At 36.8% G+C, this 26,676-nt stretch overlaps 7 protein-coding genes across 7 annotated transcripts; 5 read left to right on the top strand and 2 right to left on the bottom strand.

Annotated features, from left to right (window-relative positions):
* Positions 1-829: 829 nt before the first annotated feature.
* LOC125189736 (secreted RxLR effector protein 161-like) lies at positions 830-1,603 on the top strand. Its single transcript, XM_048086977.1, has one exon. It carries the CDS (start codon positions 830-832, stop codon positions 1,601-1,603), a length of 774 nt encoding a protein of 257 aa, XP_047942934.1.
* A 2,920-nt stretch (positions 1,604-4,523) lies between these two features.
* LOC125187635 ((+)-neomenthol dehydrogenase) lies at positions 4,524-6,806 on the top strand. The gene is made up of 4 exons (XM_048084257.1): positions 4,524-5,026; positions 5,179-5,437; positions 5,590-5,784; positions 6,020-6,806. Exons 1-4 carry the CDS (start codon positions 4,935-4,937, stop codon positions 6,413-6,415), a joined length of 942 nt encoding a protein of 313 aa, XP_047940214.1. The 5' UTR covers positions 4,524-4,934; the 3' UTR covers positions 6,416-6,806.
* A 2,621-nt stretch (positions 6,807-9,427) lies between these two features.
* On the top strand, positions 9,428-12,297 carry LOC125186605 (succinate dehydrogenase assembly factor 2, mitochondrial). The gene is made up of 5 exons (XM_048083002.1): positions 9,428-9,671; positions 9,753-9,854; positions 10,026-10,152; positions 11,708-11,776; positions 11,879-12,297. Exons 1-5 carry the CDS (start codon positions 9,583-9,585, stop codon positions 12,023-12,025), a joined length of 534 nt encoding a protein of 177 aa, XP_047938959.1. The 5' UTR covers positions 9,428-9,582; the 3' UTR covers positions 12,026-12,297.
* Positions 12,298-15,663: 3,366 nt separating this feature from the next.
* Positions 15,664-16,543, top strand: LOC125187350 (uncharacterized protein At4g14100-like). The gene is made up of 2 exons (XM_048083920.1): positions 15,664-16,175; positions 16,263-16,543. Exons 1-2 carry the CDS (start codon positions 15,695-15,697, stop codon positions 16,388-16,390), a joined length of 609 nt encoding a protein of 202 aa, XP_047939877.1. The 5' UTR covers positions 15,664-15,694; the 3' UTR covers positions 16,391-16,543.
* A 734-nt stretch (positions 16,544-17,277) lies between these two features.
* LOC125189153 (chromophore lyase CRL, chloroplastic) lies at positions 17,278-21,598 on the top strand. Its single transcript, XM_048086399.1, has 9 exons — positions 17,278-17,548; positions 17,633-17,682; positions 17,990-18,050; positions 18,138-18,173; positions 18,380-18,430; positions 18,535-18,627; positions 20,882-20,986; positions 21,097-21,189; positions 21,284-21,598. The coding sequence occupies exons 1-9, from the start codon at positions 17,342-17,344 to the stop codon at positions 21,419-21,421; spliced, it is 834 nt and encodes a 277-aa protein (XP_047942356.1). The 5' UTR covers positions 17,278-17,341; the 3' UTR covers positions 21,422-21,598.
* A 204-nt stretch (positions 21,599-21,802) lies between these two features.
* Positions 21,803-22,708, bottom strand: LOC125189154. The gene is made up of 4 exons (XM_048086400.1): positions 22,401-22,708; positions 22,259-22,317; positions 22,056-22,173; positions 21,803-21,965 (listed from the first exon to the last, which is right to left on the bottom strand). The coding sequence occupies exons 1-4, from the start codon at positions 22,625-22,627 to the stop codon at positions 21,887-21,889; spliced, it is 483 nt and encodes a 160-aa protein (XP_047942357.1). The 5' UTR covers positions 22,628-22,708; the 3' UTR covers positions 21,803-21,886.
* Positions 22,709-23,045: 337 nt separating this feature from the next.
* Positions 23,046-25,760, bottom strand: LOC125190594 (probable beta-1,4-xylosyltransferase IRX10L). The gene is made up of 4 exons (XM_048087926.1): positions 25,508-25,760; positions 24,509-24,897; positions 24,121-24,362; positions 23,046-23,759 (listed from the first exon to the last, which is right to left on the bottom strand). The coding sequence occupies exons 1-4, from the start codon at positions 25,611-25,613 to the stop codon at positions 23,246-23,248; spliced, it is 1,251 nt and encodes a 416-aa protein (XP_047943883.1). The 5' UTR covers positions 25,614-25,760; the 3' UTR covers positions 23,046-23,245.
* Between the last annotated feature and the right edge of the window lie 916 nt (positions 25,761-26,676).

Below are 26,676 nucleotides of genomic sequence, written 5' to 3' on the forward strand. Positions count from 1 at the left end.
GACATTAGGCCACCTGCTAGATACATGGATGCTGATTTTGTCTACTATGCTCTATGTGTTGCTGAGGAGTTGGAGATTTCTGAGCCTAGTACATACAAAGAGGCCGTAGGAAGCAAAGACAAGCATAATGGGTTCTTGTTTTGAGGTCACAGATTCAGCAGAGGCCAATATCTTGTAAGTGGATTTACAAGAAGAAGGTGGAGGCTTCTGAAAATGATAATGTCAGATTCAAGGCAAGGCTAGTTGCAAGAGGTTTCACTCAAGAGGAAGGTGTTGACTACACTGAAGTCTTCTCACCTGTAGTTAAACACAGTTCTATCCGAATCCTACTTGCACTTGTGGCCAAGAACAACTGGGAGCTTCAACAATTGGATGTCAAGACAGCCTTCTTGCATGGTGAGTTGGAAGAGACTATATACATGGAGCAGCCACAAGGTTTTATTAAGCCAGGAGATGAAGATAAGGTTTGTTGTTTAAAAAGGAGCCTATATGGGCTCAAACAGAGCAGCAGGCAATGGTATCTGACTTTTGACAAGCAGATGGAAATAACGGGGTTCAGAAAATCAGCCTTTGACAACTGTGTATATATAAGATACAAGGGGGGTACTGTTGTTGCCTACTTACTACTTTATGTAGATGATATGCTTGTGGCAGGACCAAGCAAGGCTGAAATCAATCGAGTAAAGAGAGATTTGGAAGAAGCTTTTGAAATGAAGGATCTGGGGAATGCCAAAAGAATTCTAGGCATGGATATCATTAGAGAGAGAAGTGCTAGAAAGTTGTGGCTGGTACAACACAGCTACATCAAGAAGATGTTGGCAAATTCCAGATGATCGATTCAAGGAAGGTATCAACTCCAACAAGCCAACATTTCAAGCTTTCTACCAGTCAGAAGCCATCATCTGAGATGGAAAGGAAACAGATGTCTAAGATCCCTTATGCAAGCATTGTAGAGAGTATAATGTACATGATGTTGTGTACAAGGCCTGACTTGTCACATGCTATCAGTTTGACTAGCAGATTTATGGCTGATCCAGGTAACGAACATTGGCAAGCTCTGAAGTGGATAATGAAGTATCTAGTGGGCACACAGGATCTTGGGTTGTTGTTTTGCACAAAGGATGGTGAAGATGGTCTTATTGGGTATTGTGATGCAGACTATGCAGCCAACATTGATAGTAGAAAGTCTCAGTCTGCATATATATTCAAGCTTTTTGGGACTGCCATTAGTTGGAAGTCCAATCTTCAATCAGTGGTTGCCCTCTCCACAACCGAAGCAGAGTATATTTCTATGGCAGAGGCAGTCAAAGAGGTCAAATGGTTGAAGGGGATATTGGGAGACTTTGGGGTGGTTCAAGAGGCAGTGACAATACTTTGTGACAACAACAGCGCTATAAGTTTGGCCAAGCATCAAACTTTTCACGAGAGAAGTAAGCATATTGATATAAAGCTGCACTTTGTGAGAGATGAGATTGGAAAAGGTGTGGTGACTGTGAGAAAGGTTCACACATCAGAAAACACAGCAGATATGATGACAAAGGCTCTACCAAGTGCCAAGTTTGAGCATTGCTTAGACTTGGTTAACTTGATTGCTCGAAGATGAGGGTACTTAGATGAAGGTGGAGATGGTTCATGGATGCAGTCAAGGTGGAGTTTTGTTGGGTCTAGAGTGACTGATCCATTTTATTCGGCCCATAGCAACAAGCCCAGACTTAGGGCCCAAGTCAGAGAGTTTGTTGAAGTAAGCTAAGCAGCTCATTTAGTTACATCAGTTGAGAGAGTTTTCCCCTTTTTCTCCTACGGTATATAATCTGTGAAATTAGGGGTTTCTAGAGTAGTTCTTCTCTGTATCTCAGTTACAATTCAAGATTAGTTAGCTAAGTGAGTTTTCACAATCGAGCTGTGTTCTTCGATTGAGTAGTTAGCTTGAGGAATTGTGAGCTGTTGTAATTTGTTCTTTGATTGTGTTTGTGGAATAAAATCGTCCCATCCTTCGTCCGTGGATGTAGATCCTTTTGTGGATCGAACCACGTTAATTCTTTGTGTCGTTTACATTTGATCGAATCAAGATTCTCGTTCATCAGTGGGTTTTAAAACTGATATACAAAATCGGAATTTGACGAAAGTTCAGGAGAATTAATTTAGAAGATCAGCAAAACTCATCTCGAGTCCTGCGCGCCAAAAGATGTGGAGAAAAACAAATCCATCTTTTTATCTTACCACATATGTTAATATAAAGTCTATGATAGTCTAAACCATCTTTAAACAATATGATAGATAAATAGATTTGTCATCTATTAGTCGTAATTTATTTGAGAGTTAGGTCCATGAAGAGGGTGTAGGATAAATCTAATGCCCCCACTCCACACAATCTCATCTTTATACTTGATTTGGATTCTCATTATAAGTTGAGAATGAGGTGTCCACAAACTTGCGGTGCTTTGTGAATGTACTATGTCCCTGAAGGATAAAGAGTGTCGATATGCTCAAGAATATAAACTAATAACCACTTTATTATAGACTTTCATTACCAATTTTGAATCCATGTGAGATGGTTGTCACCATACTTGCTTTCGAGTCATTCATTTGGCTCCACTCAAAACTCATCGGATCAAGCAAAACAGACATATCCTAAAAATCCACCAAACCGACCCAACTCATCATCATTAATTTGATCGAATCTTGTTCTCAAATTTTCATACTTACACGTACTAACACCTCCAACCATTTGTTTAAATCACTAAAGTTACTTCCATGGTGCTTAGAAATAACATTTAATGAAACCAATAATTAATCTCCATAACTTGACAATAAAAATTTTCTATATATCTTAAAGAAAACAATAATTCACTAAATATTTCACAAGACTAAAATTATGTCTCGATGACAAGAGGCTCTATAGGAAAAGACTTATGGACCGAAAAACAATCATGTACTAAACATAAAATGATGACAATCGACCACGAGATAGAACGATTAACAAAATTTTTAAGGAAATCCTAGTTTCTAGAAATCTTATAAGTAATTCTTTCAATATCTAGTCTGACTTCAAAAAAGACAATTGTCTGATTTATAAGTGGTACAAAACCCTAACAACATTAAAGGAAACCATTGGAATAATTTTAAAAATAAAATAAAAAAGAGAAAAATTGCCAATTTCGTCCTTTAAACAATTGTTTAAAAACTTAAGGACAAATCTAGTTTTTAAAATGAACGTAAGAACAATGTTGATGGTGGAATAAAAGATGTAATTATCCAGAATAATGCATTCCATACAATAGTACAAAACATTTTAAAGACGTGTTATCTTCCCCTTTATTTCCCTCGATAGTCGATAAATCCAAATAGCTTTTTCTTAACTTTATTCCACATGAAGGAATGAGACCCATCTCTTAATGTGATTTAATCGAACAAAAAAGTATTCGTGTAGTAGTGGATAAGTGCGACGTTTTAGTATTATATAATCATATTGACTAACCAGAGAAAGGGGAGAGGGGTAGGGGACCATGACACCATTAACCAATTAATCAAAATAAAATAATCATTGTGAATTATTTAAGTGCTAGCAAATACTAGTTGCTATGAGACGTGGATTAACACACAATTAATAATACTAAGAAAGAATCTAATATGATTCCGGTGATTACAACCACAAAGTTATTTATATATATCCACACACCTACTAGGATTTCCCACAACAACAAAACCATATCAAGAAACACAACATGAGGAGGAGGAGGAAGAAGAAGAAATTAGATGGTGACAATGGAGAGTGATGAGTGTATATGTGTTATGAATCTCACACATTTACACTCTTCTTTCTCTCACTCAAGGCAAGTCAATAGAGGCAAAGGGAAGGTGATGCCTTTCTTCCAGGCTTTTTCTAATTTTCTCTTAGTTTGTTTCCCTACTTTGTTTAGTGTATGATATCCTATTATATTGGGATATGTTTGTTGAATTAATGTATGCTTGAGTTGGATTAATTACTGTCATTTTATCTTTTCCTGCACTTGCAGAGTTACACATCGTCTCCTTCTATTGGATATATATATCATTATCAATCGAGACTCTGTTTGTTTATTTTGACAATTAGGAGTGTATATATTGTAGTTCAAATGAAAGAAATTTAATAAATTCCCCATCATTTTTGTGTAGGGATGGGTGACTCCAATTATTGGAATTATTATTGTAATTCATTCCACAAATTGAAAATCTATAACAAATTGAAAACCTATCTAACGTATCTTGATTATATTAATCACATTTTCACTAATGAAAATGTTTGAAATATGAGATAAAGTTCATGTATAATGTTGATACGATATTTAGCTGATAGTACTGTCCAAGAAAATTATAAAATATACTCTCTTCGTTCCATAGTAATGGAGACGTTTCTTTTCGGCACGGAAATTAAGAAAAATTGTGTTAGGTGAGTTAAGTAAAGAGAGAGTAAAATGGAAAATGAAAAAGGTAGAGATATGAAGAGAGAATAAAGTAAGAGAGAGTAAAATAGGTGTGAAAAAATGTGTTGATTTTTACGGAAAATGACTCTATTACTATGGAACATACTAAAATGGTAAAATGACTCTACTACTATGGAACAGAGGGAATAGAATATAAGATGAAAAATAAATATCGTAGGATCCGTGAATAGTGAATATAAAGATGATGAAGTTAAAGTAAAAACATTTGAACAGTCCAAGATTATAATGAGTTTATAATTTTCATGTTAATATGCAAAAAAAATCATGTTAAATATTAGAAATGAGTTGCCACGTGGCATATGATTGTTCAAACATGAGACCCGAGTTTGGCTCCCTCCAATTTTCCCGGAAAACAACACAAATACCATATTTTCTCCATTTCTCTCTCTACACGCATAACTCAAAGAAGAAAAAATCAGAAAAAACGAGAATCGATCTCCAGTAGTTATTATGGATAAGAAAGAAAAGGCAAAAGAGAAAAAGGAAAAGAGGCGCCAAGAGATCTCTCTCCTCCGTACCATCCCTTACTCCGATCATCAAAGGTATTCACATTCCCAATTTTTAGCTCAATTTAATGCTACATTAACTAGGGCTTAAATCAGATACCTTTGTTTGCTTTACTTTTCAATTCTCTATTACATCTATGTAGAGTATAATATTGATCATAATTTGTGTGTTTCTATTTATTGTGCAGATGGTGGACCTCGGAAACTATAGCTGTGGTGACGGGTGCGAATAGGGGGATCGGGTTTGAGATCGTGCACCAGCTCGCGTTGCACGGGATCACAGTCATTCTCACATCACGCGAGACTGGTGTTGGACAAGAAGCAGCAAAGGTGTTGCAGGAAGGAGGTTTGAATGTAGTGTTTCACCAATTGGACATCGTTGACCCTGCATCAATTGAATCCTTTGTTCAATGGGTCAAGGAAGAATATGGTGGCGTAGATGTATTGGTATTGTGCCTCTCTCCCTTAACTACTCTACCATTGTTAGATTGGGGTGTTTAGATGATGAAATGATATCAAGCACTGAAATGTCAAATAGTAGCATTATTGTTTCTGATTAGTTGTTTTTTTTTTTTCATTGATGGTGTGAGAATTCGTAGATAAACAATGCTGGAGTGAATTACAATGCTGGATCAGATAACTCTGTGGAAAATGCTGAACAAGTTATTCAGACCAACTATTATGGAACTAAAAATATGATTAAAGCAATGGTTCCTCTTATGAGGCCTTCGGAACCTGGTGCTCGGATTGTAAATGTCAGTTCCAAATTGGGAAGATTGAGTGGCCGGAGAAATGTAAGTGGCATCCTAAGCTTCTTAAACTTTATACACGTATTCATGCTTGTAACTGATTTTCATGGTGTCGAATATTATCCCTACTTTTATAGAAAGTATTCGAACATAGCATCTCTGCTATATCTGGTTGTCACTTCAATTTGTGGTGTTTATACTTGTGCATTCTTCAGGGGTCAAACGAAGACATTGTGATTCTGAATTTCTGAAATGGCCTTCATTCTTTTGTATTGTGCAGAGAATTGAGAATGCTGAAATAAGAAAAAAGCTAGAAAAGGACGAGTTGCTGTCTGAGGAATTGATTGATGAAGTGATGACTACCTTCTTGAAACAAGCAGAGGATGGGACTTGGAAAGAAGGTGGCTGGCCTCATGTATTCACAGACTATTCTTTGTCCAAACTGGCGGTTAACACTTACACGAGGCTGATGGCGAGGGAGTTTGCTAGTCGTCCAGAAGGCGAAAAGATATACATAAATTGCTACTGCCCCGGGTGGGTGAGGACCGCTATGACTAGTTGGGCCGGACACATTAGCATTGAGGAAGGGGCTGACACTGCCGTGTGGCTCGCCTTGCTTCCCGATCAGTTTGTAACTGGCAAGTTCTTCTCCGAGAGGCGTGAGATCAATTTCTGAGGCACAAGATGGTGTTCTGTGGACCACATTTCTGTTGCACCAGTTTCCAAGTTTAGCATTCAGGGAAACAGGCAACATAGGAGTGGAATTTTGCTGGCTGGTTTGATTATGGGAAGAGTTGGGAGAAGAAGCAAGAGCAACATGGTTTATCTGCATCTTTTCTGATCTTCTTACTATTGAAATCAAGATTCCTTTGCATCAGTAGACTTAGAACTGGTAGCTTTGTTTTTCTGATTTTGATGCTGGAACAACAGTCAATTACAACAAGGGAAGCAAGGTCATTTTTTGTTTTGTTTTTGATACTAATATTTTGTTTTGCATTTTGATAGGCTCAAATTTGAAATATGTCGAAACAAATTTATTGAGGTTTTATTTTGGTGAGTTTGGCCTATACTGCTTGCTTCAGTAACTTCAGCAGATGTGTTCCACGTGACAAGATGATTATGATTTGCTTTTACAACAGCTTATCTATTCATTTACATATATTACATCTCCATAATCCGAAGTCGTTCTTCCCCCTAAATTCCTTTATCCCATACTTTGTCATATCTTTTAGAGAACAATCGTTCATCCTTTCTCGGTTCTCCATAAGACAGCGGTAAATGTTGACATGTGACCCTGGATATTTATGCTACAACGGCAAAGACAATTGCTAAACAAAATTCCAATCAATTGTAAATTTAAACTAGTACACAATTGCTAAACAAAATTCCAATCAATTGTAAATTTAAACTAGTACTCGATCTTTGCATTTTACAAAAAAAATGTAAGAGAGAGTCTAAATAGTTAAAGTGGAGAGAGAGTAAAGTAAGAGAGAAAATAATGTATCGTACTCTCTCCGTCTCACAAAAGATGTCACACTTTCCTTTTTAGTTTGTCCCACAAAAGATGTCACATTTCCTTTTCTGAAAAAAGTTTTCACTCACATGAATATTACTCCCTCCGTCCCACAAAAGATGTCACACTTTCCTTTTTAGTTTGTCCCACAAAAGATGTCACATTTCCTTTTTTGAAAAAAGTTCTCACTCACATGAATATAAAAATTATATTTTCTCTCTCCTTTTAACGCACAAAACAAAACCTCCTAAAATCTCGTGTCGTCCCACAAGTGTGACATCTTTTGTGGGACGAAGGGAGTAGTATTCAAGACAATATACTTTTGGTACTGTACTATTTACACATATGATGTGGATATCAGAAATGATATTTATAGTACGCATCTGTATATGATATTTGTTCTTTTACACTACATTTAAATGATAGAGTGAACTACGCTAATAGTCCCTGATCTTGTCAAAAAATACATCAATGGTTCCTAAAAAAAATTTATATCATTTTTGGTCCCTAGAAATTACATTTTTGATACCTGCAGGTCTTTTATACCCTTCTATATTTGAAAAATCTCCTAAATGACATGGAGGGTATTTTCAGTCTCTCAAAATAACATTTTCGGTACCTATTCGGTTGTGCAAATTTTTTGGACATTTCATTTAGTTTTTGTACAGTATTTCCATGCCTCCCTCTCTCTCTCCAACTCTCCCCGATGGTGGGTCCATCAATGATAAATGATGGTGGGTCCATCACACGTGCTTGTGTGTATGTATTAGGAGATGGAGGAGGAACTGTGGTAGGTGATCCTTTATGACCTTGTTAGTAGTTCAACAAGTTTGTGCTAATACTTTTGGTGAAGACCCAATGATGGGAAAAATATTTGATTGATAAAAACTAATTTGATTGATGAAATTCTTGGCAGTGGCGGCGCGTGCCTTAGTCGGAAAACCAAGAAGATCCTTAACAGGGACATGAACTTGGCCTATGAGTCTGTTGCTTAAGGCACGACAAGACTTGATATTGAAGTCCAGCACGAGGCGGCCGATGAGTCTGTTGCTTAAGGAGCTCCTCGACCGCCGGCGAACTTCATCGGGAAATTCCAGGTGGGATTGGCGTCGCCGCCGTGATCGACCGGTGTTTTAGTCTTGTAAACGACGACATACACATCCATTTTCAAAATTAAATTGACCTTTTTCAAATCCTCCGTATATTGAAGCGTGAATTCTATAGTGGTGTTCACCATTTTCTTTGAAAATCTCAAAACAAAGAAAGAAACATATACGGTAATAAATCTATGGAGTTTTAGTGTTGGTAGAGAGAGAAGGAATCCTACGACTCTTAAGATTTGCAATTCAAAATAAATTGCAGTATTTTTTTAAACTGAAAGGTCTAATATGTCCTCAGACATCAAATATATACATTATTAGTGCTTAGGGTTATTTTAGTCTAAATGAATCAAAAAGGATATAAAATTTTTTTAGGGATCATGTATTTTTTGACAAGATCAGAGACTATTTGCATAGTTCAGTCTAAATGTTATTATAATGGAGTGTGGGTATGCCCATTGATATTTTTTGTATGAAATAATTCAATTCAATTTTAACTTCCAACAATCATTCAACTCATTGACTCCAACTAACAACCAATCAACTCATTCACGACAATTCATAATCAAAACCATAGCCTCCTAATCTTCATGCAAATTGCAAACTCAATTGATTGAGGAGTTACGGTGGTCGCGGAAGTCACTCCTATTGCCGGAATCCATGGTAGGAGATGGGAGAGTGAACTGAGTATAGAGGTAAGAGATGAACGCTGATGCGACAGGCCATGGTCATTTCTCGGGCCTTTAACTAGTAGACCAAACATCTAAAATTACACTGTTGGCACATGATACAAAACTCTATCTTGTAAATATAGAACACATTGCTAAGAAAAAATTAAATCCAGTCGGAAAAAAAAAAAGAAAAACGAAAGAAGGAAAGCAGAGAGAGATTCCTTCGTCGGAGTTGGAGGTTCATTCAGAAAGAATATTTTAGTGACGAGATACCAAAAACAATATAAAAAAAATGAGAGACCATTTTTATTCAAAACGCAAAAATTATGGCAGAAGTATGTCAAGTATCAAATCTAAAAATAGGTAAGGTGGTTGAATAACAAATAATCAATGGCTAATTCATTGGACCAGCCCATCAATTTCTAAATTAGCACAATTCAATTAGGGGCCAGCAAGCCTCATACGTCGAAGAATTTTGTCCAGATATCAATTCATCCTCTCCTCTTCTTCAACCAAAATTTGATAACTAATCACTATTGATTAGTTTTCAGTGACCGATATGGGGAGTTTGAGAAGAATCCTGTTCTCCACCGTCCCTCGCATCCTCAGCTCCAATTCGCCGCTCCCCAACCCCCAAACTCTTCACAGGTAACTGCAATTTCCTTTCATCTTCTTCTTATTGATTTTTTATATCTTTTTTTAATTATTTAACTTTTGGAATGCTTTTAGGCCTATTTTGGGTTCCTTCGCCCGTTTCTACTCAGATGGAAGCGCCAATTCCCTTAATATCGATCTTTCCGATGAAGAAAGCAAAAGGCGCTTGTTTAACAGGTTTCTTCATTTTTGTTTTTCGCCTGCGATCATATTCCAACTTCTCTTCTTTTCTTCTACAACTTCTCTTCTTTTCTTCTACTTTAGTTTTTTTTTTTTTTTTTTTTTTTTTTTTTTTTTTTTTTTTTTTTTTTTTTAATATGTAATTTTCTGCCTATGGAAAATGTTTAGGTTGCTGTATAGGAGTAAACAAAGGGGGTACCTTGAGCTGGACTTGATTCTGGGGAAATGGGTGGAAGCTCACATTCATTCTCTTGATGAAAATGGAATTAAATCCCTAGTTCATCTCCTTGACTTGGTAAAACAATTGATTCTCTACTTTACTACCTTTCTTGATTTGTTGCCTGATCATAAAGGGAAATGTTAGCCTGCTATATTCTGAGTTTTCCCCTAATATGATTTGCTTGAGTATCATGTTCCAAAATTTCTTTCAGTTACACTTTTCATTATGGATTATGAATTTATGATATGATATGATACTCTCGTGATCACTCTTTCACACAAAAATCAGCAGCAAAAATAGGACCTAAATTGATAGAACTTAATAACAACGATAAATTAAAACAATAGGAACGATAACCCTCAATACATTCAATGGAGAATCTCCTGACTCTCGAAATGATCTAAGCTCACACAATAAACATGAAAATGAATGCCGTTCTGCAGCCCATCTCTCGGCTTATATAAGCAGCTGCCAAAGTTACACATAGACTTCTTAGCAAAAAGCTTATTATCCCTAATTAGTTGTGAGAAAATTTTGAGGTGTGGAATATTCTCTTCTTGGCTACCACTATATATTAGAATGTCATTAAAGAAGACCAAGAAGAATTTCCTCACAAATGATCTGAATATGGAGTTCATCAAATTCTGGAAGGTTGTTGGGGCATATGTAAGTACAAAGGGAATCACCATGAATTCATAATGACTTTTATGAGATTTAAAAGTGGTTTTGGGTTTATCTTCACGGGCCATCCTCACCTGCCAGTACCCAGATCTGAGACCAATCTTTGAAAACCTTGTAGCACTCCCCACCTCTTCCAGTAGATCTTCTATAACAGAAATAGGATATTTTATCCTGAACAGTGAGTAATAGGGCTCTGTAATCCACACACACATCCTCTAGGTCAGATTCATCATCTTAACTAGCACAGTAGGACGTTCATAATGGCTATAGCTATGCCTGATCACTCCAGCTTCTAGCATCTCTTTGATCATTCCTTCAATTGCATTTTTTTGTGAGGCAGCGTACTTATATGGCCGTATATATACTGGCTCAGATCCTTCATTCTATCAAGGTGATCCTATGGTCATGTAGTCTCTGAGGCAGAAAAGATTTTGGCTCTTCAAAGATATCAGCAAAGTCTCCCAATAACTGCTCTAACTCTAGCCAAAGCTTCTCTTGCTGCAAGTTATTACATGAGAAGAAGACTCCTTCAATGGTAGTCAGAAGTCACAGTGATGCTCACTTTAACCTCATCCTCCTTCCTACCTTCATCCCATCTGACTTGCTGAGAATATAAGAATAGACAATTGATTTGCTTGTCATTCAAAGACCATGGCTCCCCTTTTAACATCTGCTTAACCCCATCAACTGAATGCCATCTGTAATTTGTTGAAGTTCCAAGAATGTCTCCCAAGGCTGAAAGCCACTATAGATTTCATTTCAGGGATGTAGATTTATCTGTCCATGTTTGTAACTGTTTGGTCTTATGAAAGGTACAAAAAATGTGTTTCATGTTTTAGAAAACTTGCCCCAACTAGCTCAAAAGTCCGCATTTGGCCTTCTGAAGATTACTTGTGGTAGCTAGCACTTCTCTTCTTGCTTAATCATATCTGTTCTTTATCCTCTACAGGAAAATCCCGATCTGTGGAAGTGGCTGACCAGCCAGGAGGAACCCCCTGAGGCAGTGAAAGTAAATCCTGTAAGATGAGGAAGTTTAGACCGAGCTAACTGTTTTTCTTTTCTTTTTCTCTTCATGCTTTCCAATAGATTGTTCATTTACCAAATTCGTTATCTGTGTTAGGTATTCATTGCTGTGTGGCAAAAGGTGACGAGCAATCTTGAGAATCATGCTGCACCAGGAACTCGTGCTACGCCTGGTCAGTCTTGGGTGAGAGGCTGGGATGATTTCAAGAAGGGTCGAGACAGCCCTATTTCTGGAAACCAGTAGCTTCACAAGTTCAAGGTGTCTTGAGCAGCAGATAGGAACTCTATATATATTGTGTGAGGAAATCTCATTGCATAAAATTTGATTTCAGAAGAATAAGGGAAAAAATTTGAATTGAACTATTAGACTTAGTCTTTCTTCTTATGTACTCCTATAAATAAAATAGGGAATGAAAAAAATTAAATAATCGAAGGGTGGGATATCCCACCGCACCATCCTTTCTTTCGATGTAATGGTTGAAGAGAGTATGATTTAAGTTCATCGGTTTATTTCTATTCTGTTATTTTAAATGCATATTCTAATTTTAAAAACCAAACTAGAGTCTATACTTAGGCATCTAGATAAGATTTTTTATCTAGTGGATAAAACAAATCCTGCAAATGATATATTTCATTTTTAGTTTGTTTTATTCATTTTATACTAACTTCATTATTTGACCGTTTTACATCATTGTAGAAAAAGACTGAATTAAAAAGATCTTAAAATAAACTGGTGTACCACTTGTGTGATGCACATATCTTAATTTGCTTTATAGTTCACTAATAAACAATAATTAATAAACATTATTCAATAAAATTTTAGACAAATAAAATATTAAAAATATTAAATCTATTGAGATGAATTATGTAAAAAACACTAAATAAAATTACTATCGGCAAATCCAATAACATTAAACAAATAAAGAATTAAATAAAATTAGTTTAAATGAATTAAAAATAACTCATTAAACAAATAAAGAATTAAATTAAATTAAAATAATGCTTCATGCATTAATAACAAATCTAGATGTACAACCATACACATGAGTTTATATGCATTAAAAAAACAATATGGGGCGATAAAATAATAATAATAACATTATACAAATACTCTTAAAAAACATAAATATTACCCATTAAACAAATAAAGAATTAAATTAAATTAAATTAATGAAAAGCATCCATAATAACAAAACTAGACATACAACCATACACATGAGTTATATGCTCCTTTAATGCGCCGCACTATTCATATTCTTCATCTTTCTTTCCAGCGAATTCTTCTTCAGTTCCTACATTTCGGCAAGATAAATATCTTCCCTATCTCTTTATTTTAAATAAACTAAGCTTTAGAGCACTCCCAATGGCGACGGCGAAAATCCGGCGATTTTTCGCCGGATATCGCCGACTTATCGCCGGCCATTGGGAGGAGTTCGGCGATTTTTCGGCGAAATTCCTACCGATTTTACGCCAAGCGGCGTTTTAACGCCGGGCTATCGCCGGCCACTGTGGGGAGCTGCGCATCCCACCATCATTCTTGAAGCCGTTGCCGACCAACGGCTTTGGATTTGGCATGCTTATTTTGGTATAGCCGGGCCGAACAACGACCTAAATGTTCTCAATTCCTCGCCCCTTTTCAACGAGCGGATCAACGGTTAGGCCCCTCCATCGAATTCACGGCCAATGGCAATGTGCATAACATGGGTACTACCTGGCCGACGGCATCTATCCGCAATGGCCCGTGTTTCGAAGACGATCGATGCCCACTCGGAGATAGAAGAAGGTATTTTGCCCGAGCGCAAGAGTCTGCGCGCAAGGATGTGGAGAGGGCATTTGGGGTGCTCCAATCGCGATTTGCACTGGTAAAGGGCCCGACGCGCTTTTTCTACCAGGGGGATATTGCCGATATCATGTATGCGTGCATCATCATGCATAACATGATCATCGATGATGAACACGAAGGCATCCTCGACGTCACCAACGACCCAAGTGTTGCATCATCGAGTCACGGTGTCTCAACCGAGTCCGCCCGCCAGGGTGTACCGCACAACGAACATGAACGGTTCCAGGCGTTCATGGACATACACCAGAAGGAGGCCCATCAAGCACTACAACACGATATCATCGAAGAATTGTGGGCAAATAGAAACCGCGCCCACCGCCCTTGAATTTTTTTTTCTTTGAATTTTTTTTTTGATTTTTTTTTCCATTCGTGTACTTTTTTTTTTTAATTTTCTTCGTTGTAATGTGTACCCGTGTTTAATACAACGAACTTTATTACTATTATTTATTTTATCTTATAAATTAAATAAGCTAGCTTTATTATATATAAAAATAAAACAATTAAATTAGTGATGATGTAAAAATGAAATGTTGAGTTAGGGAGAAATAAGGGAGAAATAAGGGAGAAACCATTGCAGAGGTTGGCTAAAAGTTGGCTAAAAACTGGGGATAAATTTTGGTGCTGATGTGGCGCTGATGTGGCAGGAGTTAGGGAGAAATAAGGGAGTTTATCCCCAAACCATTGGGAGTGCTCTTAGGACTTGAGTGCAATATTATAGAAATTAAAATTGTGGAAAAATGTTCCTTGAATACTAATGCCATGTGCGGAAAAAAGAGTAACAATAATGGTTTTTGATAAGTAATAAAAAATTAAATAAAATAAGAAATAACAAAATACATACCATATGGTCATGAAAACACATCCCAAATTGACGACATTCGCGTTTTTTTATGTCCAAACCTAAAGACAACATGCCATGACTGATGAAGAAATGAAGGAATGTGAATATATGAATATTAAAGTATTACTATTGGTGAAAAGTAAAAATCCTATTAGAAAAAAAATTGCTGAAAATTTAATAATGCAACCGGAGTAGGTAATATGGTAATGAGAAATAAACTAATATATTTATAGGCCTAATATATGAAGAAGCTATTCTAATTATTGTCAATACAAATCTAAATAATGGAGCTGTTACAAATTTCTAATTAGTGTAGCTGTGTAACCGTTCCATACTTCCATTGCTTATTTTTAGTTCATTTTACAAATAACAACGAATTATGCAGCAATGACAAACGGAATTATTATTAAATATTCATAAAGAATTAATAGAAGTAATAATCCGATCACAAATACAATTCTGACAGTTACACGTCATAGTTCAATTTGTATTAATTACTTTAAAAGAAAATGCAACTTTATTGGTTACGGCCAATTTTATTTCTAAAATATTTAAAATTTAGCCAAATATTCTTAAATATTAAAAATAAAGCTCAAACGGCTTTTATATATGCAAAGATCATGTGTTATCAAATAATAAACTTACTCCATTTTAGTTCGATAGTCAGACATTATATCTTGTTAGTGATAGTCAAATTTGGGTTTTTGGCTTCACAAAGACGCCAAATACTAGGTCGCTTAAGGGACTAAAATATATTTGCACAATACACTCATTTGTAAGAAGGTTAATACTCTCCTCAGTCCACCATTTAATTAGTATTAGTACTACACCCTCCGTTTCATAGTAATAGGAGCATTTTTTTCATTTTCGTTCATTTCATAGTAATAGAGTCATTTCCCTTTTACATTTTTCCACGCTTATTTTACTCTCTCTTACTTTTTTCTCTCTTCATCTCTATACCTTTTTCATTTTCCACTTTATTCTCTTTTTACTTAACTCACCTAACACAATTTTTCTTAATTTTCGTGACGAAAAGTTTTTCCTCTATTACTATGGAACGGAGGAAGTATAAAAGCTTATTATTTTTACTTCGAGTGTCTGAGTAGAAATTATTAAAATATTAATAAAATACTATAGGAGTAGTATAGCACTGTGGGAAAAAAAAAAAAGGTGTGGGGACTGCAACGAGTATTTATTCGGTCACCGCGAAATCTCATCCACAGTCGAAAATGGCGGAGAAAATCCGCATTTATCCCAATCTCTCCCTCTCCCTCTCCCTTCTCTCTCTCTTGTCAACTCGCGCAGCTGCGTCGCCGCTACAATCACCATCGCCATCGCCATGGCCGCTCCAATTCCACTCGATCCTGTATATCAACAGCAGCAGCGGGCTGCAAGTGACGGACCTCTGGTACGACTGGCCTAACGGCCGCAACTTCAACATCATCCAGCACCAGCTCGGGAAGAAGGTCTACGATTTGGAGTGGAACAACGGCACCTCCTTCTACTACACGCTGGACGCCAACAAGGAGTGCAAAATCGTGCATTTTCCGGTGGGGATTCTCCGCCCTAATTTTCTCGACGGCGCAGCCTACACCGGCCAAGAGCGCATTGACGGATTCGTTTGCAATGTGTGGGAGAAGGTCGATTTCATCCGCTATTATGAAGATGTCGACACCAAGAGGCCCGTTTCCTGGACTTTCATCTCCTCCGGTAAGAACCCTATTTGTGTTTCCATTTTCCCCCAATTACACACATGAATTAGAAATCTTTGATGAGGTGATTGTGTGTAATCTGTAGGAACGAGGGCACATGTGATGACATTTGAGGTTGGGAAAGTGCTTGATGATCCCAATTGGCAGGCCCCTGTTTACTGTTTCGAGAACAAGGAGACGCACCTCTTCTTCGTCAATCAACGTATGGTTTGACTTTGATGAGAGAGATTCCTGATTGGGTTTATTTAACTCAGTTCTAATTTCCTCTGATGCCACTGCTGTTTATCTCTAGCTTCTGTATCAGTTTCACCAGCTTCGATTAACTTTCAACTGAAATTGTTATTCGCATGTTTATTTTTCTGATAATCTGTGCCCATAAATTAATCAAATAACTTAAACATTGACAAGGTTGACATCATAAAACCATTGTGCTAGCAAACAAAGAAACAAAGAGGGTGCATTGAACAATTATTCCTCAATTTGGGATGTATACCGTTAAAATTTCTTCAAATCAACTGCATTTTCTCCTTCTCCCACGCCCTACCTAGGCGAGAGAAGGGAGAGGACTTACATCGGAGAAGTCTGTCTAAGAAACCTGCATTTGTGGTTTCTCCGGCGCTTATGCTTATGCCATTAAGCTACTTCAATTCAAAAGATAACCGTTGAGTTCTTGTAACTTAAAATTTTAATTACACTTGATTAATCAATATACATTACTACTATTTTATGAGCTCAAATTACACACCAACAATTTAATTTAGTAGCAAATGAAAGTTTAGATAATAAAATTCATGAAAATTTTGAATTTTATTATATTGATATGGCATAACGGTGAATATATTTGTGTTAATGAATACTAACAAACTATTCCTAATTTTGATATTTATGATACTAGATAGATAATGTTACTAGAAACATTTTGTAACATTTCAAAACTTGCTCAAGCTTCTTATTCATCAATTTGATTTTAGGATCTAAATAAAAACCTAACAAAAAGGAAATGGATGACAGTATTTTATAGAAGCCCCAAATTAATTTTATCTAATTATATATTGAAAAAGAAAATACTAGTTATGATAACCCTAAGTGCAACGCCAGCCACAACATGTAGCAAAATCAATTAAAAAAATCCCTTAACTTTTCCCCCAAAAAGAAGAAGAATCAATGATTGATTCAGATAGTGCAGAGCGAGCGACACCCAGCATGTGCACCAGCTCGGACTCGGGCTCCAACGGATGGACCAAAGCCCGCGGAGTAGTGCTCAAGACTCTGGTCTTAATGGGCGGAGCGTTGTTGCTGAAGCGCCTCACTAAGTCCACCACCCGTTGGGACCATGCGCGCATCGTCGCCGACTCACTCGCCGGCGAGAAGGTTACTTTTCTATTCAATTTTCCAAAATTCAACTTGTTTGTTTTGATTTTGATTTTGATTTTTATTTTTATTTTGGATTGCTAGTTTTCAAGGGAGCAGGCTTCGAGGGACCCGGACAACTATTTCAATTTGAGGTGATTTTCTGTTGCTTCGTCTTCGGTTATCTGCTTTGGAATGGGATTGATTGCACGAGGTGATGATTAGTGTATGGAATATAATGTCTAAGGATTGTTGGTGTAAGAAATTAGGGTAAATTATAGTCTAATTCCGAGCTGCGGAGGAGTGTATGTCAGTGTCGCGTGTTTCCGAGGATTCTTTACCTGTACTGAATTATTGGTTTGTTGATTATACTGAGCATAAGTGTTCCTTTATTTTGTTGTTTAAATAGATGAATTTGTGTAGATTGTAGAATGATTTTACACTTTTCTGTGTTATTTCTAGATGGCTCTCATGTCCAGCAGCAGAAATGGTTGACGGTTCAAGAGTTTTGTACTTTGAACAGGTTGAATATGTCAATATTGTATTGGATGTGTTTAACTTTGCAAGATTTCTTTATCTTCAAGATTTTCAATAGATTACTTTGTGACAGGCATTCTGGAGAACTCCTCACAAACCTTTTCGACAGGTACTTGATCAAACTACTTTGAAAGTTTGAACCTTAGATCTTGTTGATGTCTATGTTTTGGCAGCATTTTGTCTAGCGACCATCCTGGGAATTCATCCCATATAGAAATGAACATTCTCACTGATGAAAATATGAATGTTTTGTCAGTTTGGATATGTTGCATATCTTTCTACTAATTAACTATTCTAACAGAAATCTCGATGCAGAGATTTTTCATGGTAAAGCCTTGCTCAAAGGAGATGAAATGTGATGTTGAGGTTAGGCCTAGTGCGTAATTTTATTTTCATCTATCTGCTTTTATAAGCTGCTACAGAGTATTTCTTATTTGATGTTCATTAAATTACCCCTTCCCTTTGGATAGATGAGTACTTACGCTATCCGGGACTCAGAGGAGTACAGGAATTTTTGTGATCGGTCGAGGGATCAAAGGCCACAGCCTGAAGAAGTAATTGGTGTAAGTGCGATTACATATTAGACTGATTGAAGCTATATCTGGATCTGACAAAGTGTACCATATTCATATGAATTTTTGTTGTAGTCCCCCTCTGTTAGTCTTAGTGACCATCTTTACTGGCTTGTGTGTTATGTTCGATAGTGTAAAATCATTCTACAATCTACACAAATTCATCTATTTACTTGTTTCTTTGATGTAAAATCATTCTTCATAATTAGGTGCATCTAACTTTAGCTCATCAGGTTCAAAAGGTCTCATCTGGAATAACTTGTCTAATGAGAGAGAAAAGCAGTCTTATTATATTTTCGTCATTTAATAAGAATATGCCGGATATAGATCTTCCTCTCCGCGAGAGGAGATAGAGATGCTTTTGATTGAATAAACAGAGCTGCAAATTTATTGAAGGAAACCAAGTACAACTTAGTGCAATACTGCAATTAGAGAATGGCATTTTATAGCTGAAATGGCACTGTAGGGTAGTTAATTCACCACGTACTGATAGGTGGGTTTGACTTTTGTCTCAATAGTTGCTCGTTGCAAATTGTGGTAACTGCTACATTGTTAGCGGAAACTATAACTTTTGGGACACATGAAGTTTAGAGAGAAAATTGTAGGTGGCGTCAAATATTGCAAAATATTATTGTGTACCTCTCAATATCTGTCTTTGTTAGGAGAATATAACCAGTTTCCTTTCTTGGTGGACAAGGAGTATATACAAATCAAACATAAGATAACAACATACTAGGTACACCCTATGGAAAACCATACTCCAATATTCTTACAACTTCAGTCATCTGCTGCTATATTCTCGGTTCATATTTGATTCCCTTTAGTCCATCCAAGAGCTGCCTCATTGTGTTGTGGGAAAGAGTAAGGATTGTGTAAGGTAGCATAAATTCCATTTTGGATAAGCAACACAAGCTTCGGAGTCAAGTAAAAAACACTTTCTTCAGAGTTATAGAAATAGTGGTTAAGCAACACAAGCTCCAGAGTTCTAGAAATAGTGGATGAAGTGATGTGGTCACTTATGCTCCTAGTGTGCAGGTTAGATACCTGCAGCAAAGGCTTGAGATAATAGTAGTAAGAGTTTATGTAACACTTTCTTTAAAAAACACCCTATTAGAGAAGTGTAATGAGGACCTTCTTATTTTCAACATGTGAACATCTTTTGCCACAAGACCCTGAGGCTTAGATTCTTTTAATTGTAAGACTCTTGTTGTAGTTTTTCATGCAGCATCGGAATAACTCCGTAGGGCGTGTTTACTATTCAAGATTGATAATATACATAATTGAGTATTTTTTATCCTCATCACAAGGATTTCTCCAATCCCACCCCTTTCAAGAGGATATGAATCTAGCAAATTATTATCAAGGTGATCAGGATATCCCAAGTTTTCAATCTATCTTGGTAAACAATGGATTAACCTATATTATATTTAAATGTCCCTAGAGGGTGTTTTCTTTGAGTGATTGGATAGATTGATAATGCATAAGATTGACTAGTTGAACGATAAGATGGTCAAACAAGTGAAAAATTAATAAATCCTTCAAACTATAGTGGATTAGCTTGGACTATTTTCATTTATCAATCCTAGGTCTCAAGGTAAACGTGGGTTAAGAGAAGAACATCCATATCAAGGCTAAGTGATAAACTTTAGTCTATTTCCATTAAGTGAGTGCATACTCAAGCTTAAATAAACAGAAATTTCGATTTTTTACTTGCATTCAACAGTTTGAGCATTTTCAAATTTCAGATTAGCTTGTATAAAGTAGAATTGTAAAGCCTAAATTGTCCTTTTACATGTAAAAATTATTATGCCACATACACTCTTATTATCTGTATTTTTCTGCTTTTAACTACCCTTGAAGGTCATTCATATGTATCTAATTATGTGTGTGTATAAATATGTGTGTGTGTGAGTGTGTCAGTGTAATGTTAGCCTACAGACGCAGTCTGGGAAGCTTGTGAGTACTTAGTGCATTGATGACATTTTAATCACTACTCTACACTATGTGCACATATTGGTGTCTGTCCCGGTGTGTCTAGGGTAGCATTCCTTTATATGTATATATATGGCAGAATGCTCGTCTCTGGTGAGCTTTAGTAGTTAAAACTAGAAGGTACTGTTTGTGCATCAGTTATGTTATTTTATTTTTCTGGTTTCTCAGTTACTGATTCAGGCATTAGATATTTGGTCACCTTTGTTATGGATTGGCAAGCTTTAAAACATCAAATATTGAAACTTTAATGCAGGATATTGCAGAGCATTTGACTACCATATATCTCAAGCGCTGCGATAGAGGAAAGCGTTGTTTATATGAAGGCTCAACTCCTGCAGATGGGTTTCCTAATACATGGGTATGCCCACCTTTTCATTCTTCACTGCCTCACATCAACATCGCCCTCCATTCCCTGAAAGTTACCAATTTAGTAATTTCCTTTCTGAGCATGTTTTTTATATACTGCAGAATGGAGCATCATATTGTACCTCTGAACTTACAGTATTGAAAAACAGCGAAATACACACGTCCGACAGAGGCTATGATTACGAGGGAAATCAAGTGAGTTTCAGCTATATTGTTTCTTTGAAATTATCTTTTCGACATATATAACACATTTGTTTCACCTGGATCCCCTCTTTCATTTCATTTCCAGGTTTGGGGCGTAAAGGGTGGTCCATACGAGTTTAAACCTGCTCCGGCATCAAGTTTTAGTGACCCATTCTCCTCTTTAACTATCCCTCCCCAATTCACAGAGAAACGGATCGAGGGCTCATTTGTCCTCCAAAATTGACACCTTTTGTCATAGAACCACACAATGTATATTAACTTAGCCTTTGAGGTACCCTAGTATACATATTCTTTTCTCCCACCTTTTATTTGTTTTCAATATGTGTACAGAAATGTTCGACTCCATCTAGCTTATAGAAGATTCATCTAAAATTTTACAATTAACAGACTCTTCTTATCATTTGTGAACAATGTTACATATGTTTCTCGGCGTTGCGCAGATATGAGCATACATTAGTTGATTAAATTTGTAGTACAGTACATGTTATTGCGTGCAGCTTGGACTTGAGGCCCTTTTACCATTGGGAATTTTGCGGGATAGTAAACTTTGGTAGTAGTAACACTCCCTATTTTTCATAAATGGGGGTAAAGGAATTCAACATGGTGAAAAAGGAATTGAAAGATGAATTGAAATAGAGGAATGCACAAGTGTAACAAAAATGTAGTACAATGAGTTATCCTATTAATCTTAGATGGTGCTGTTGAGGTAGAAATATAGGCCAATCAATGCTGCAACTCCAAGTGCTATCGCGAAGGGCAATGCCTGCCTGCAAAAATAGAGTTGCATTTCAAAAAAGGATTTTTGAAACTAACAATATAAGTATAGTACTTGGTAGTATTTGAAAATGTTCACATACCCAACAGCTTCGTCTCTCTTAATCTGTTCTTTCCTGGCTTTTCGAACATCTGTGCTGTTTGCATTTTTGGAAACATCTGGCGCATATGGCCTGAATCTCCTTTTTGGGGCACCACATACTACAACCAACACATCCATGCTTATATAAATGCTCCTAGTCCTAGATAATTTCATCAAGGCAATCTAAGACTAGTAAAAGTATACCAGGGCAGAAATAGTTATCAGCCAGCTTCTCAAAAGGCGTTCTGTCATTGTAGATATACCTGCATTAGGATATTAATCATATTAGCTAAGAACATACTACATGTACATAGCATAAAGGGAGAAACAAAAAAAGAAAGATGACCCGCAATCACGGCAGATGTAGGCTTGCTTGGAAGCAACACGCATAGAGAATTTAGGCGCAGTGGTTGGGACAGTTGAGAGTTGAGATGGCATGAATAGGTGAACGGATGGAGAGAAGAAGGATGATTTCAGCGCAAAGCGGTCGGCCGCCCGCCGTAGGCCGGTGGTAGCTCCCGGCGGGGGAGATAGTGGCGCCATGGTCTTGGCTCCATGAAGACTTGTGGCCATTTCTGTTTTTGGTAGCACGTCTGAGTCTGAGTCTGTGTTTGTGAATAATGAATGTAGTGTGATGGATATTGATGATGATAAGAAAACTTAGGTATGTAATATTGTGTGGAAGCGTGGCTGTCATACTCCCTCACAAAACTGGCCACATACCTCCAATTTTGGACCTTTTACTTTTCTTTCAACAACTTTCTCAACCCACCTTTTTTGTTTTTTTTCTTATACCCAAATGCCCTTCCAAAATTCAACTTGTGTTTACAAACATGTGGCTGTTATTATTTGGTTCTGAAGCCATTTATTGTACTGGCTGTCCACCTTAGAAGCCATTCAAGAATTGGTTTCTGCACCTGGACGATATCATAGCCTGTTTGGAAAGTTGTGGTATAACATTAATAATTTTAATTAAATCCCAGAACTCTACTGATAATGAATCTCACGATGTAATAGATCATAAAAATTGAGTAAAAACTAATTGTACATCAAAATCAGTATTGTCTCTAAAACAAACCAACCACAGCTACATCAAGATTTGAACTTGAATGGGAAATTTACATTAATCAGTACATTTGATGGGAAATGGATTTGATACAGGTGAGTTTGAACATATGACAAGAAGACTAGCTACCAAGGTTTTAGGTCACCCACAGGTCCTGCAGTCCAGTTTAATACGCTCTCACCACTTCTTATGTAAATACTCCTGTCATGTGGCAACTTACGAGCGAGCCCGTTCAATATCTGATGGAAGGCGTCCCGTGCCTGAGCAGGATGCGGGAACAACATCGCCTGTTTCATAGATGGATTGGCCAGTACTCTTTGCTTCCTTAGTATCTCTTCAATTGGAATTGAGGTTAGTATTGTATCAAGCTTAGGGACATCTTTCTCTGCTACGAAAACACCAATATCTTCCCATGGAATTGCATCAGCAAAAGGTAAGACAATGTCATCAGCTATGATAACAGGGATGCAGCCAAATACAACTGCTTCAACCAGTCTAGGACTCCATGGGGCCCATCCGAGTGGGCAAAGACAGAAGATAGCTCTCTGCATGTCTTCGTAGTATGTAGTTGGGTGTTCCGTGGAGATATCAAAGAGGGGATTGTCCTTAAAGTTCTCCCACACTGATGCTCGTGCACCTCTGCAATATCCAAAGCAAATTTAGTTTACATGTCAGTTTTTGGGCTATCCATTATTTCCGAAATTTGGGATTGCAAGATAGTGGCAGATGTGTTATATCACTCAAACGGACTGGATACTCAACTATGCAAAAGAGACTTAAGTAATCAAATATCATGCGCCTCTACTCTGCTTCAGGACTTATTTATGGTGCTCATTGGGCATTAATATTCTACTAAACAAGCACTTTCTTCTTTCCTAAAGTACATTATGTAAATCAAATAACAAGCGCTTTGTTTAAGCATTGAGTAGAAGAAGAACCAGAGCAGTAAAATATGAGAACAACCACCATATTACATCAACTTGCAGGTTATGAAACATACCTTGCATAATAACCACCTTCTGGGTCATTCCCAACATCATAAAACAAACCTCGGAAGTAAACAAAGATGGATCTAGGAGTGCTAGGAGAAATTAGATGAGCCTGCATTTTCTGTGGAGGGGCATATGGGGGGATTATGATTGATCCATCCTTTAAGCAAACATGGTTACGCTGTCCAAAAGTCTGAACCAAGGTAGCACGTTGGAGCAACGGAAGGATTCCTCTCTCAATAGCTTTCTCTTCCTACAGAACATATAGTACATTCGATCAGAAAATATCTAAATTCCAAAGAGCGTTATCTGTAAAAGATTTTGTATAATCCATGCATGTAAATTGACAATGAGTGAGAACTCTGTGATTTTAATTGATCCAGAGACCATGCGACTTACTAGATAGTGAAAGCACGCCGCGAAATCATGAGGCACAATAAAGAAGTGATCGGCTCCTTCAGTTGCGTTCCAATATGGCCAGTTAGAAGAGATCAGCTGTATAGCACTTCTCATCATACGAGGTGATTTGAATGGCAGTGGGAGGCCATTTGGTGTCAGGTCACAAGTTGTATACACAGGAGTGTAGAACCAGTCTGCTTCTTCGGGATTAAGAGTACGAACTGGACTCGACAAGAGAAAACGGTGCATAAAAATCTCTGCTGCAAACATATGGGTGAGGCATCTTGGGTCTTTCTGTAAAATCTTTTTGTTGTATTTGCTAGGAAGCTCATAAACAAAAACTTTTAATCTTCCAACAGGATCATCTTCCAGTACATCACCGGCACTCCCTAAAATATGAAAATGCAACAAAAAATGCATGAGTTGCATAATTTAAATCTTGCAACAAAACCAGATTGCTTGACATTCCTACATCATCCTTATATTCTAACCTATCTGCTGAAACAAGATAATGATCGGAAAACAAAACTAGTGCTCCGATGGAGCATGATTTGAATTGTATCATTGTCAATTTATTGAAGAAGATGCAAAACTTCAAGTATATAACTAACTAAGTAGTAACTTGTTGTCATTTTATTGAAGAAAAATGCAACATAACTGAAACTGCACAACTAGCTACAGCTCTAACTAAGTAGAGTAAAACACTGCAATCTCTAATTGATTGTCCAGTGTGAATAAGAAATTACATCTTCATTAAGCAACAAACATAAAAGCTTGGTGATATGAAGAATCTGCATAATTTCTTTGGTACTAGGATGTTTTATTAATTAATTTCAATCCAATCGCATCAAATCACATCACATTAGACCGCATCAGAGCGGAAACCCGACCTACTATTTCAGAGGCAAGCACCAGAATTAGGGTAAAGATTCAGCATCATATCTCAACAAAGCGAGGCACGAAATTGCAATCGATTATGCAGCAGAAAGAGATCCTTACCGGAGATTCTCTCAGTTTTCTGGGCTCTGTGGAACTTGAAAGCTTCAATCCTCCAAAAGGTTGAAAAACAAAGAAGCAAAGCAAATACCAATCTGCGTTTCCTCATTTTTTAAATCTCCCCTGTCTTGAACGAATCAAAAAGCAGAAGACTGCGTCGATGAACAATTATAAGAGAGCTCAAAACTCCGATTTGTGGAACTCACCGCAGCTCCACAGCTGTTACCACTCTGTAACTAATCTGTAATTACCGCTAAACACTTCCTTATTTGACTATTTTGCCAATGTGTTGTTGTCGCACTGCACATATTTTAGATATCTCATTCAAAATAAAAAATAACTTTATTAATTCTATTCTTTATTTTTATTTTATTCTATATTTTTTTAAAACATTCAAGAACACTATATATAACAGTGTTTTATTTGTAAATTAGATAGAAGTTGTCATCTATGATAATTAAAAAGTGCAATGACTGTTGATCTTAGATTTTCGTTTTAATCAGAATCAGAGTTAACTGTAAATCTAATTAAAATTGGGCAAGTCTAGACACCATCTGTAAAATGATGGGCATATCGTCTAACAAAATTAAGGAAATCGAACGTAGTCTGTCGGCGAGCTGTAGCGATGTCATGCTTACGTACTATTGCCTATTGGAAAAGGTTGTCGCTAGTCCATCGATAACATTAATAAATGTTGGGTGCAGAATCTGCCGGTAAACAGCAAGATGTTTCACGGCGTCTTCTTTCCTTCACCGGAAACATACGTGCTAAGTTTGTTTTGATTAAATGATGATTTTTCCATCATTAAATTTTTTTGGTTGTGTAAAACTTGTCCCAAAAGTAAAATCATGTATTGATATCAAATTCAATAAAAAAAAAAGACATGAAGTTGTCATATTATTTCTAGTCTACTACTACAATACAGTATTATGTATCCCTTGGATATGTAAGTTTCAAATTTCATCACTTTTTTTTGGAGATGTCATTTTAATTTTATCAGTTAGAGTGTCCCAATCAAATGAGTTGGCTTTTAGACGTCAATTCAACTTGAACCAAACAAGTTGACCCAAGAAAAAGAGGTTAAGATTCAAATTTTAATAGTAGTATTTAGAGATAATGTAGTGGAGTACTTAATTAGCTCGAACCATATACCGGCAGCCAGAGTAAATTGG

The sequence above is a fragment of the Salvia hispanica genome, chromosome 5 (genome assembly GCF_023119035.1).
Source record: "Salvia hispanica cultivar TCC Black 2014 chromosome 5, UniMelb_Shisp_WGS_1.0, whole genome shotgun sequence".
NCBI classification, from domain to species: Eukaryota; Viridiplantae; Streptophyta; class Magnoliopsida; order Lamiales; family Lamiaceae; genus Salvia; species Salvia hispanica.

Coding starts and splice junctions, on each gene's coding strand:
- LOC125189736 (XM_048086977.1), top strand. CDS start 830: ATGATCGATTCAAGGAAGGTATCAACTCCAACAAGCCAACATTTCAAG.
- LOC125189153 (XM_048086399.1), top strand. CDS start 17,342: ATGATTGATTCAGATAGTGCAGAGCGAGCGACACCCAGCATGTGCACC. Junction 17,549..17,632: donor ACTCACTCGCCGGCGAGAAG/GTTACTTTTCTA, acceptor TTGGATTGCTAG/TTTTCAAGGGAGCAGGCTTC. Junction 18,431..18,534: donor AGATGAAATGTGATGTTGAG/GTTAGGCCTAGT, acceptor CCCTTTGGATAG/ATGAGTACTTACGCTATCCG.
- LOC125187635 (XM_048084257.1), top strand. CDS start 4,935: ATGGATAAGAAAGAAAAGGCAAAAGAGAAAAAGGAAAAGAGGCGCCAA. Junction 5,027..5,178: donor CCTTACTCCGATCATCAAAG/GTATTCACATTC, acceptor TTTATTGTGCAG/ATGGTGGACCTCGGAAACTA. Junction 5,785..6,019: donor GATTGAGTGGCCGGAGAAAT/GTAAGTGGCATC, acceptor TGTATTGTGCAG/AGAATTGAGAATGCTGAAAT.
- LOC125190594 (XM_048087926.1), bottom strand. CDS start 25,613: ATGAGGAAACGCAGATTGGTATTTGCTTTGCTTCTTTGTTTTTCAACC. Junction 24,898..25,507: donor GAAAACTGAGAGAATCTCCG/GTAAGGATCTCT, acceptor TTCATATTTTAG/GGAGTGCCGGTGATGTACTG. Junction 23,760..24,120: donor GAAGGTGGTTATTATGCAAG/GTATGTTTCATA, acceptor TGGATATTGCAG/AGGTGCACGAGCATCAGTGT.
- LOC125186605 (XM_048083002.1), top strand. CDS start 9,583: ATGGGGAGTTTGAGAAGAATCCTGTTCTCCACCGTCCCTCGCATCCTC. Junction 9,672..9,752: donor AACCCCCAAACTCTTCACAG/GTAACTGCAATT, acceptor GAATGCTTTTAG/GCCTATTTTGGGTTCCTTCG. Junction 10,153..11,707: donor TAGTTCATCTCCTTGACTTG/GTAAAACAATTG, acceptor TATCCTCTACAG/GAAAATCCCGATCTGTGGAA.
- LOC125187350 (XM_048083920.1), top strand. CDS start 15,695: ATGGCGGAGAAAATCCGCATTTATCCCAATCTCTCCCTCTCCCTCTCC. Junction 16,176..16,262: donor CTGGACTTTCATCTCCTCCG/GTAAGAACCCTA, acceptor TGTAATCTGTAG/GAACGAGGGCACATGTGATG.
- LOC125189154 (XM_048086400.1), bottom strand. CDS start 22,627: ATGGCCACAAGTCTTCATGGAGCCAAGACCATGGCGCCACTATCTCCC. Junction 22,318..22,400: donor TACATCTGCCGTGATTGCGG/GTCATCTTTCTT, acceptor ATCCTAATGCAG/GTATATCTACAATGACAGAA. Junction 22,174..22,258: donor TGATAACTATTTCTGCCCTG/GTATACTTTTAC, acceptor TGTTGGTTGTAG/TATGTGGTGCCCCAAAAAGG.